Consider the following 12756-nt stretch of genomic DNA (forward strand, 5'->3'; position numbering starts at 1 on the left):
TCAAGAGTCAAATCTCTTGTAGTAGACTCGACGCAAATCAGGATGCACTATAGCAGTAGCCTATTATAATTCTGCATTTGTGTAAATTGATGGCAATGTTTGAATGCTTTGATAATTCCTTTGCATTTACTATAGCGTATTATCTGTAACATTATCCTACAGTACCATACCATATTCAGCATGGAAATCCTCAACATACCATGCATTCGAGTGACCACGACTATTGGACTGAAGGCCTATTGGTTTATTGTGTGATGATCATGTTATGTGCTTTACAACATAGGCCTACATATTGCGGCATTATGATTATAAAACAGACATATATGAAAATACCAAATAATGAACTTTAATAACTTAGTATTTATGTACATTTACATTCACATGTTGAATAATAACATGTCATGTCTCGTTCTTGTTGATGCTGGTTCACATTTGCAGATTTTCTTTCCAGATAACACACGGTTACAAAAACAGTCCAGTGACAACATTGTGTTGTTCCTCTTGGGGATCCAGAGCAAACAGACATAGGAGATGATACATTTAGAAGCACTTGCGGTGGACAATGCTGGGGCCTGCCTCGTCGTATTCCTGCTTGGTGATCCACATAGCCTGGAAAGTGGACAGGGAAGCCAGGATGGAGCCACCGATCCAGACGGAGTATTTACGCTCAGGTGGGGCAATGATCTATAGAGAAAGAAGTTGAGTATGAGTAAAAACCATGACATATTTTATTAAGGTTTTATTGTTGACAAATAAATGTTTATTGGAAGGTATAAATACAAATAGTGTTATTGGGTTGTCATATATGTCATACCTTGATCTTCATGGTGCTGGGAGCCAGGGCGGTGATCTCCTTTTGCATACGGTCAGCAATACCAGGGTACATGGTGGTACCACCGGACAGGACATTGTTGGCATACAGGTCCTTACGGATGTCAATGTCGCACTTCATGATGCTGTTGTAGGCGGTCTCGTGAATACCCGCAGACTCCATACCTGTTCGGATTATAATGTATTAGAAACAGCATGTCTCTATTTTGACCAATATAATAGGCGTATAAATTATCATTACTCGTTATATGATTATTACATACCAATGAATGAAGGCTGGAAGAGGGTCTCTGGGCAACGGAAACGCTCGTTACCGATGGTGATGACCTGACCATCGGGAAGCTCATAGCTCTTCTCAAGGGAGGAGGAGGAGGCGGCGGTGGCCATCTCGTTCTCGAAGTCCAGAGCCACATAGCACAGCTTCTCCTTGATGTCACGCACGATCTCACGCTCGGCTGTAATGAATAACTATTTTGCTCAGAACATGGAACAAATCATTGCAATTACGCACGTCTTGTGCGTTTTAGAGCATTTTTACAGATTATGCATGGTATTTTCATGGTGAGTCAAACAAGGCAAACGAAATCTCACCGGTTGTGACGAAAGAGTAGCCACGCTCTGTGAGGATTTTCATGAGGTAGTCAGTCAGATCGCGACCAGCCAAATCCAGACGCATGATGGCGTGGGGAAGAGCATAACCCTCATAGATGGGTACGTTGTGGGTCACACCATCACCGGAGTCCAGCACAATACCTTTAACACAAACAAAAACATAAATATTCAGTTGACATAACTCATAGTATAGACAATTGTTTATGGGTAAACCCTGCATTCCTTACCAGTGGTACGACCGGAGGCGTACAGAGACAGCACAGCCTGGATCGCAACATACATGGCGGGGACGTTGAATGTCTCAAACATGATCTGAGTCATCTTTTCACGGTTAGCCTTGGGGTTCAGGGGGGCCTCAGTGAGCAGAGTGGGATGCTCCTCAGGGGCCACACGCAGCTCGTTGTAGAAGGTGTGGTGCCAGATCTTCTCCATATCGTCCCAGTTAGTGATGATACCGTGCTCGATGGGGTACTTAAGAGTAAGGATACCTCTCTTGCTCTGAGCTTCATCTCCTACGTAGGAGTCCTTCTGACCCATACCGACCATGACACCCTGGAGGAAAGACGAGACTCATTGGCCTATATGGTGGCATAGCCTAATCCCAGTCAAAACATGACGTGGGAACGCATAGATAGATAATGGATAATAAAGGATTTACGGGGCAAATTGCGTAATATGGGCCTGTTGCAGGCGTCTTCGGAGTGCAGATCATACCTGGTGACGAGGGCGACCAACGATGGAGGGGAAGACAGCCCTGGGGGCGTCATCACCGGCGAACCCAGCCTTCACAAGGCCGGAGCCGTTGTCGCACACCAGAGCTGTAGTCTCGTCGTCGTCACACATCTTGAGTTCTTAATAATACACATACACAAATAACTGTCATATTTCTCCAGAGTGCACGCACACATGCCGGAGCTGTGAAACACATTAGAACAACATAACTCACGATGCACACCTAAACGTTGTCTAACACTAAATATTGTACAAGCCACGGATGACAGTTTAACACACAAGCCTGGTTGAGTGAGAAAATCATTGCATTTACTCAAAAGGTTGTTGCAAGTTAATTCGCTACTATGTCGAAATTATATTGAATTGAGTTTAGGTACAAGTCATTGGTTAGATTTACGCATTGATATTGTCACCTGTTGAATACCCTACTGGTTATATTATGCATGTTACACACTCATTTGTTGTATGAGTGAAATTATCTATCCAATTAAAATGCATTGTTTCTGAACTCCATGAAACCACTCTAATTTCTTTCAATAACACAATGTCAAGGGGCTGTTAAATCGTTAGGTAGCCAACCCAGGAAATTTGGCCAGTTGTTTGTTTAAATTAAGTCTACAAACAAGGCCAAGGGGTTATCAAGTAATATTACAGAAAGGAACATTTGTATTTTATCTCTCTTCTACTCTTCCGCAATTTGTTTAATTTCTGTAGCCTATACAATAAATCCATGCGTAATTGGCATGCGCAATTCCTTCAGGTGAAGAGACTGTAACATCACTATCTGTGTATTTTATCATATTAATTGGCTCCGCAGATGTAAAATAAAAAGAAGGGTACATCCTTTGATATCAGTCCATGAATAGTAGATCCAGTATTTAAGGTTTGGGTTGATTCCATTTTTCTTACCTTTGGTGGTGTCTGTCTCAGATTAAGCTCAGAAGGCGGAAAGCAACTGCTGCTGGATCGAGCTATAGTGGCACTTCAAACCTTATATACTCACCGCGTTCGGCCTATTTCCCTTACCCACCATTGAGAATGTCTACGTGTTCCATTGGACATTTTTCCAGCGTCATCCATATTAGGTTCTTCGGTGTGACGGGGGAAGCTTCGCAGGCAGGCTAAAGGGCTCCCCGGTTTAAAAGTGAGCAGGGCTCTCCATGTATGGGACTGTGGTCCTGATTCGAAGCCACGGCGCCAGGGCCGTATATGGAGAGTCTATGATTTGTAAGACACCCTCGTGGCACAGCAAACTACAACTGCATACAGGTTCCCGGTTGGAAAGCCCTTATCGAGGAGCGCAACTGTATAGCCATATAGGAACGACAACACGAAGGAAAGAAGGTAGTTTAAATTATTGTTCTGTCATACTACTGCAGGTTGATTACAAACATAGTAATGTTCATTTGAGCTTGGATTTGCAATTACACAGCCGTGTTAACAATGAATTGGTCTGTCATTTTTGGCCATTGTGCTCTGTAATCATTGCTGCTTGGGGTTTTAGGGTTTACTCAGTTTAGAGCTCTAGAACCCCGTGCATACCTACTGTGGGGTAGCTGTAGGTTATCCAAACAATAACAGATGCCGCATTGATTCAGGCATAGCATAGGCTACGTTTAATACAACTATTTGCATGGTGCTAATTACATGCAAAGTAAAACATTTTTAAATGTTTATTTTGTGACGAGACACAATAAAGATTGCATTATTATTATTATTAGCCTACATCATTATGCATCCATAGACTGACCTCTTTTCTATCATCTTATGGCCAGCATCCGACAGGTTCTCTGAAACAGCTGATAACAGCTAGCCTTATAGGCTATTTATTGTTGGTATTGTCACAGGCTATATTTAAAATTCGTTTTTTTTAAACATACAAGTTCCAGTTGGTCAAATACATTGAGAATGTGACTTTTTACTTCTCATATACTTTAGACGTTTCAACACATAGTGGCCAGGTCATATGCTCACAGCAACACCCAAGTCAAATCATTTGTTGACAGAGACAACAGGAGCCCAGGGTTAACTCAGTGTTGGCATGAGGACCATGTCTCAAACGTTCAGATGTGTATCCTGAACATATGACATAATAAGCTATCCAAGAACCTCATATACAACCTTCTAATGCTGTGTTCAAAGAATATGAAAAGCTGCAAAGCATTTTTCCCCCATTGAAATTCATTGTAAATCACAGTTATTCCAAGAACTCAAAATACAGTACATAAAGCATTTATTTTAGTAGGTCTACATTTGAGGCTTGCTTGGTTTGACAAGGTCTGTTGCCCAGCTGCTGCCACTCCACTGTCTGCCCCAGCAGGTGATGTCTGTGGGGTACATGTCAGTTTGGTAGGAGGGGAGGAAGCAAGAGGGACAACTGCCACTATGCCTCCCCCTGTCACCAAGGGAAAATAAGCAGCTTATTTGTTCAGAAGACCACTTCAGCCTGGGCTGGAGAACCCTACACTCTTAGAACCCTTTTTGGTTCTATATATATGTTTTTTCTATACTTTGTTTTGGCACACTTAAAGGTTCTATCTATATAGAACCCCAATTAACCCTTTTCTTGAAAAGCCTAGAACCTTTAGGGGTGGCATATATGAAGCAAGTAATAGAAACCTTTTAGAACCTTTTTTCTAAGAGTGTAATAGGACAAGAATAGACTAAGGCTGGGATTCAATCCGATCGCCTCATGAGCTCAACTGTCGTACCCCATCAGAACCCAAAATATAAGCTTGGTTTACTCCAATGGTTGAAAACAATGTAACTATAAACAAACAGCCTCAAAACATGGTTAAAACTATACTTTTGATATCATGGATGGTCAGTCCTTGCATCCATTGCTCTTTCTATGAATTTAAGTTTTTACATTTCTCCAAGCCCATCCCTCAGCGTTTTACAAAAACAGAGGCGGGTTTACCACTTTGTTATTGTTTCAATTAAGGATTCTAGCTTTAATGAGGTTCAGAGGCCTCTTCTAGACACATGCATTCCTCTGTTTTCATGACAGATAGGCTACACGCCATCACTGGCGTAATGTAGTTTCTCTGGACCCCCACAAGGTCAGAGTTCACTCTCCTCTCCCACCACCTTCCCTAAAATAAAACAAAATCTGTCAACCAGACAGCCACTCACCAAGTTTAGACTACTGATTTGAAATTGTGGTATGTCTATACAGCTGCCTATCAAATCGATGATAGCCTTTCTGTGGTGCCAGGGAATGTAGCCTATGGCTTTGCTTTAGCTAATGGATAAATGTTGTCTATTAACAAAAAATACAATTGTCCTGTATAGCCTACCTGAACCTGCATGACATGAGCACTGTGCCCAGGTTAATGAGGTCATATTGTTGACAAACAATACCTCAAAAAAAGTAAATTAATCCTTTCAACTGAATAATAATTCATAATAGATCAAAAATGTATTTCTCTACATATACATACATTTCATATCAATATTCATATAATCCATGTTTTTCTCATAATAGTAGAAACAAGTGTCATTAATCACCCATGGACTGGTTCATATTTACAGTGCATTCGGAAAGTACTCAGACCCCTTCCCCTTTTCCACATTTTGTTATGTTACAGCCATATTCTAAAATTGATAAGACAATAAAAATCTGCCTCAATCTACACACAATACCCCATAATGACAAAGTGAAAACAGGTTTTAGAAATTTTTGCACATAAAAATAAATAACATATTTACATAAATATTCAGACTCTTTGCTATGAGACTCGAATTTGAGCTCAGGTGCATTCTGTTTACATTGATCATCCTTGAGATGTTTCTAAAACTTGATTGGAGCCCACCTGTGGTAAATTCAATTGATTGGCCATGGTTTATATAAGGTCTACTATATAAGGTCCCACAGTTGACAGTGCAAGTCAGAGCAAAAACCAAGCCACGAGGTCGAAGTAATTGTCCAGCGCTCCGAGACAGGTGTCGAGGCACAGATCTGGGAAAGGATACCAAAAAATGCCTGCAACATTGAAGGTCCCCAAGAACACAGTGGCCTCCATCATTCTTAAATGGAAGAAGTTTGGAACCACCAAGACTATTCCTAGAGCTGGCCGCCCGTCCAAACTGAGCAATCAAGGGAGAAGGGCCTTGGTCAGGGAAGTGACCAAGAACCCGATGGTCACTCTGACAGAGCTCCAGAGTTCCTCTGTTGAGATGGGAGAAACACACAGCCAAGACAACGCAGGAGTGGCTTTGGGACAAGTCTCTGAATGTCCTTGAGTTGCCCGGACTTGAACCCGATCTAACATCTCTGGAGAGACCTGAAAATGGCTGTGCAGCAGCACTCCCCATCCAACCTGACAGAGCTTGAGATAATCTGCAGAGAATAATGTGAGAAACTCCCCAAATACAGGTGTGCCAAGCTTGTAGAGTCATACCGAAGAAGACTCAAGGCTGTAATCACTACCAAAGGTGCTTCGACAAAGTATTGAATAAAGGGTCTGAATAGTTATGTGAATGTATTGTCATTTGCAAAAATGTCTAAAACCCGGTTTTTGCTTTGTCATTAAGGGAAAATTGATGAGGGAATAGATTTTTTTAAATACATTTTTGAATAAGGCTGTAACATAACAAAATATGGAAAGGTCAAGGGGTCTGAATACTTTCCGAATGCACTTTATGCATCATATGCACGTGACCAATAGGGCCTGACCTATAGCATATCATAATCACATCAATAAGGTGGTTATAGCAAACTCCGAAAACCATAACACATTTGAAAGTATAATGGTGCAGAGGATGTGACAAATTAACTCCAAATGGGGAATGTTTACTGGTTTCTCATGGGGCAAAGGGGAAGTCCAATGTGTGGAAGACATTTGACTTAGTTGTGGAAGATTACAATCTAAAAAAAATCGGACCTTTTGGAACTGTGTAAACAACACTTAATAAATTATAACTGTACCAGAGAGTCTAATCTAACTTTTAAAAATTGAAAGCCTTTATTCCCGCAAAGACTAAAAACAGTCGCATGGATTTGTGAATGCAATTGCTGACATGTTGCAGTAGATGTATTGTTTAGGCTAATTATTCAAGGCTCCCTTTCTTATTTAATTTTAAAACAAAAAAAGCTTAATGGCATTTCAAAGCATGAATGACTTGTATGCTGTGTGATGACATGCACGAATGAATTATTGATTTATTGACACTATAGCCTTTAGGCTATATTGAAATATAGGCCTAAATTACAGTATTAAGACAGCTGAACAGGATGCACTCTTAGGCCTACAGCTCGATGGTGGTAAAACAAGACTACTATGCTAAGTCTATGAATGATAATGACATGACTTATTATTATACTGATGATCATAATCATAATTGTAATAATAACAATAAGAAGGAGATCAAGAAAAAAATGAGTGTATAGGAGCAAGAGCTGAGTGGGCAGCTTATTATGTGTGATAAACAGGTGCTTTTAGATTGCAGTATTATTATATTTCTGACTGTTTGGAACAGTGTAAATAACAATAAATAAATTATAAGTAATACCAGAGAGCCTTTATTACAGCATAGCAAAGATTCAAAACAGCTGAAATTGGGAAATTGCTTTATCCAACATGTTGCAGTTGCGAGAGGCATAGAGCCAGTGGTGGCCCCTCATTCATGTTTTGAGCCCCACATTTTTTACAAAAAATTATTATAATATATGTATTTTTTTGGGGGGGCTTGCCTGTTTTGCATGTTATTTTGGCATTAATATGTGTCACATATCAGTTTGCAAACAATGTAAAAAATATATATATATCATTCAGTTATTAATAAAGCTGCATACACACATGGTCTCTTTTTTGTTTTCTTGAGTAAGGCAACTCCAAAATGCAGGTGTTTCAGCTTAGTTCAGTGCTTTCTGTGGCGGTGTGGCGAGCGAGCAGAAAATAGGATCATTGTGCCTTGATTGGCACGTCATCGCCAAGTTTAAGTCCTTAGTAAGGGTAAACATCATAATTTCAGCCCTTTGGGTCCTGCCATAGAGTTATATTACAAGTGCCCTTCCAAGAAGGCTCAAGGCTGTTAGCCAGCCTGCCAGCTTAGTGGAGTCTGCCACTAGCACAGTCAGTGTAGTCAGCTCAGCTATCCCCATTGAGACCGTGTCTGTGCCTCGACCTAGGTTGGGCAAGACTAAACATGGCAGTGTTCGCCTTAGCAATCTCACTAGGATAAAGACCTCCTCCCTTCCTGCCATTATTGAAAGAGATCGTGATACCACACATCTCAAAATAGGGCTACTTAATGTTAGATCCCTTACTTCAAAGGCAGTTATAGTCAATGAACTAATCACTGATCATAATCTTAATGTGATTGGCCTGACTGAAACATGGCTTAAGCCTGATGAATTTACTGTGTTAAATGAGGCCTCACCTCCTGGCTACACTAGTGACCATATCCCCCGTGCATCCCGCAAAGGCGGAGGTGTCGCTAACATTATTGATAGCAAATTTCAATTTACAAAAAAAAATATGACGTTTTCGGCTTTTGAGCTTCTAGTCATGAAATCTATGCAGCCTACTCAATCACTTTTTATAGCTACTGTTTACAGGCCTCCTGGGCCATATACAGCATTCCTCATTGAGTTCCCTGAATTCCTATCGGACCTTGTAGTCATAGCAGATAATATTCTAATTTTTGGGGACTTTAATATTCACATGGAAAAGTCCACAGACCCACTCCAAAAGGTTTTCGGAGCCATCATCGACTCAGTGGGTTTTGTCCAACATGTCTCTGGACCCACTCACTGTCACAGTCATACTCTGGACCTAGTTTTGTCCCATGGAATAAGTGTTGTGGATCTTAATGTTTTTCCTCATAATCCTGGACTATCGGACCACCATTTTATTACGTTTGCAATTGCAACAAATAATCTGCTCAGACCCCAACCAAGGTGCATCAAAAGTCGTGCTATAAATTCAAAGACAACGCAGAGATTCCTTGATGGCCTTCCAGACTCCCTCTGCCTACCCAAGGACGTCAGAGGACAAATATAAGTTAACCACCTAACTGAGGAACTCAATTTAACCTTGCGCAATACCCTAGATGCAGTTGCACCCCTAAAAACTAAAAACATTTCTCATAAGAAACTAGCTCCCTGGTATACAGAAAATACCAGAGCTCTGAAGCAAGCTTCCAGAAAATTGGAATGGAAATGGCGCCACACCAAACTGGAAGTCTTCCGACTAGCTTGGAAAGACAGGACCATGCAGTATCGACGAGCCCTCACTGCTGCTCGATCATCCTATTTTTCCAACTTAATTGAGGAAAATAAGAACAATCCAAAATGTATTTTTGATACTGTCGCAAAGCTAACTAAAAAGCAGCATTCCCCAAGTGAGGATGGCTTTCACTTCAAAAGTAATACATTCATGAACTTCTTTGAGGAAAAGATCATGATTATTAGAAAGCAAATTACGGACTCCTCTTTAAGTCTGCGTATTCCTTCAAAGCTCAGTTGTCCTGAGTCTGCACAACTCTGCCAGGACATAGGATCAAGAGAGACACTCAATTGTTTTAGTACTATATCTCTTGACACAATGATGAAAATAATCATGGCCTCTAAACCTTCAAGCTGCATACTGGACCCTATTCCAACTAAACTACTGAGAGCTGCTTCCTGTGCTTGGCCCTCCTATGTTGAACATAATAAACGGCTCTCTATCCACCGGATGTGTACCAAACTCACTAAAAGTGGCAGTAATAAAGCCTCTCTTGAAAAAGCCAAACCTTGACCCAGAAAATATAAAAAACTATCGGCCTATATCGAACCTTCCATTCCTCTCAAAAATTTTAGAAAAGCTGTTGCGCAGCACCTCACTGCCTTCCTGAAGACAAACAATGTATACGAAATACTTCAGTCTGGTTTTAGACTCCATCATAGCACTGAGACTGCACTTGTGAAGGTGGTAAATTACCTTTTAATGGCATCAGACCGAGGCTCTGCATCTGTCCTCGTGCTCCTAGACCTTAGTGCTGCTTTTGATACCATCGATCACCACATTCTTTTGGAGAGATTGGAAACCCAAATTGGTCTACACGGACAAGCTCTGGCCTGGTTTAGATCTTATCTGTCAGAAAGATATCAGTTTGTCTCTGTGAATGGTTTGTCCTCTGAGAAATCAACTGTACATTTCAGACTTTCCTCAAGGTTCCGTTTTAGGACCACTATTGTTTTCACTATATACACTGCTCAAAAAAATAAAGGGAACACTTAAACAACACAATGTAACTCCAAGTCAATCACACTTCTGTGAAATCAAACTGTCCACTTAGGAAGCAACACTGATTGACAATACATTTCACACGCTGTTGTGCAAATGGAATAGACAACAGGTGGAAATTATAGGCAATTAGCAAGACACCCCCAATAAAGGAGTGGTTCTGCAGGTGGTGACCACAGAACACTTCTCAGTTCCTATGCTTCCTGGCTGATGTTTTGGTCACTTTTGAATGCTGGCGGTGCTTTCACTCTAGTGGTAGCATGAGACAGAGTCTACAACCCACACAAGTGGCTCAGGTAGTGCAGCTCATGCAGGATGGCACATCAATGCGAGCTGTGGCAAGAAGGTTTGCTGTGTCTGTCAGCGTAGTGTCCAGAGCATGGAGGTGCTACCAGGAGACAGGCCAGTACATCACGAGACGTGGAGGAGGCCGTAGGAGGGTAACAACTCAGCAGAAGGACCGCTACCTCCGTCTTTGTGCAAGGAGGAGCAGGAGGAGCACTGCCAGAGCCCTGCAAAATGACCTCCAGCAGGCCACAAATGTGCATGTGTCTGCTCAAACGGTCAGAAACAGACTCCACGAGGGTGGTATGAGGGCCCGACGTCCACAGGTGGGGGTTGTGCTTATACAGCCCAACACCGTGCAGGACGTTTGGCATTTGCCAGAGAACACCAAGATTGGCAAATTCGCCACTGGCGCCCTGTGCTCTTCACAGATGAAAGCAGGTTCACACTGAGCACATGTGACAGACGTGACAGAGTCTGGAGATGCCGTGGAGAACGTTCTGCTGCCTGCAACATCCTCCAGCATGACCGGTTTGGCGGTGGGTCAGTCATGGTGTGGGGTGGCATTTCTTTGGGGGACCGCACAGCCCTCCATGTGCTCGCCAGAGGTAGCCTGACTGCCATTAGGTACCGCGATGAGATCCTCAGACCCCTTGTGAGACCATATGCTGGTGCGGTTGGCCCTGGGTTCCTCCTAATGTAAGACAATGCTAGACCTCATGTGGCTGGAGTGTGTCAGCAGTTCCTGCAAGAGGAAGGCATTGATGCTATGGACTGGCCCGCCCGTTCCCCAGACCTGAATCGAATTGAGCACATCTGGGGCATCATGTCTCGCTCTATCCACCAACGCCACGTTGCACCACAGACTGTCCAGAAGTTGGCGGATGCTTTAGTCCAGGTCTGGGAGGAGATCCCTCAGGAGACCATCCGCCACCTCATCAGGAGCATGCCCAGGCATTGTAGGGAGGTCATACAGCCACGTGGAGGCCACACACACTACTGAGCCTCATTTTGACTTGTTTTAAGGATATTACATCAAAGTTGGATCAGCCTGTAGTGTGGTTTTCCACTTTAATTTTGAGTGTGACTCCAAATCCAGACCTCCATGGGTTGATAAATTTGATTTCCATTGATAATTTTTGTGTCAGCACATTCAACTATGTAAAGAAAAAAGTATTTAATAAGAATATTTCATTCATTCAGATCTAGGATGTGGTTTTTTAGTGTTCCCTTTATTTTATATATTTTATATATTTGGAGCAGTGTATTTTACCTCTTGGGGATGTCATTCGAAAACATAATGTTAACTTTCACTGCTATGCGGATGACACACAGCTGTACATTTCAATGAAACATGGTGAAGCCCCAAAATTGCCCTCGCTAGAATCCTGTGTTTCAGACATAAGGAAGTGGATAGCTGCAAACTTTCTACTTTTAAACTCGGACAAAACAGAGATGCTTGTTCTAGGTCCCAAGAAACAAAGAGATCTTCTGTTGAATCTGACAATTAATCTTAATGGTTGTACAGTCATCTCAAATAAAACTGTGAAGGACCTTGGCGTTACTCTGGACCCTCTGGACTCTCTTTTGACGAACATCTCAAGACTGTTTCAAGGACAGCTTTTTTCCATCTACGTAACATTGCAAAAATCAGAAACTTTCTGTCCAAAAATGATGCAGAAAAATGAATCCATGCTTTTGTTACTTCTAGGTTAGACTACTGCAATGCTCTACTTTCCGGCTACCCAGATAAAGCACAAAATAAACTTCAGTTAGTGCTAAATACGGCTGACTAGACGAATCCTGACTAGAACCAAAACATTTTATCATATTACTCCAGTGCTAGCCTCCCTACACTGGCTTCCTGTTAAGGCAAGGGCTGATTTCAAGGTTTTACTGCTAACCTACAAAGCATTACATGGGCTTGCTCCTACTTATCTCTCTGATTTGGTCCTGCCGTACATACCTACACGTACGCTACGGTCACAAGACGCAGGCCTCCTAATTGTCCCTATAATTTCTAAGCAAACAGCTGGAGGCAGGGCTTTCTCCTAAAGAGCTC

General features: G+C 42.0%; 1 protein-coding gene across 1 annotated transcript; it reads right to left on the minus strand.

The window, feature by feature from the left end:
* Nucleotides 1–229: 229 nt before the first annotated feature.
* Nucleotides 230–3197, minus strand: LOC109870195 (actin, alpha skeletal muscle 2-like). Its single transcript, XM_020460599.2, has 7 exons — nucleotides 3085–3197; nucleotides 2158–2294; nucleotides 1671–1995; nucleotides 1423–1584; nucleotides 1095–1286; nucleotides 815–996; nucleotides 230–684 (listed from the first exon to the last, which is right to left on the minus strand). The coding sequence occupies exons 2-7, from the start codon at nucleotides 2284–2286 to the stop codon at nucleotides 541–543; spliced, it is 1134 nt and encodes a 377-aa protein (XP_020316188.1). The 5' UTR covers nucleotides 2287–2294; nucleotides 3085–3197; the 3' UTR covers nucleotides 230–540.
* Nucleotides 3198–12756: the final 9559 nt, after the last annotated feature.

Source organism: Oncorhynchus kisutch, linkage group LG25 (assembly GCF_002021735.2).
Source record: "Oncorhynchus kisutch isolate 150728-3 linkage group LG25, Okis_V2, whole genome shotgun sequence".
NCBI classification, from domain to species: Eukaryota; Metazoa; Chordata; class Actinopteri; order Salmoniformes; family Salmonidae; genus Oncorhynchus; species Oncorhynchus kisutch.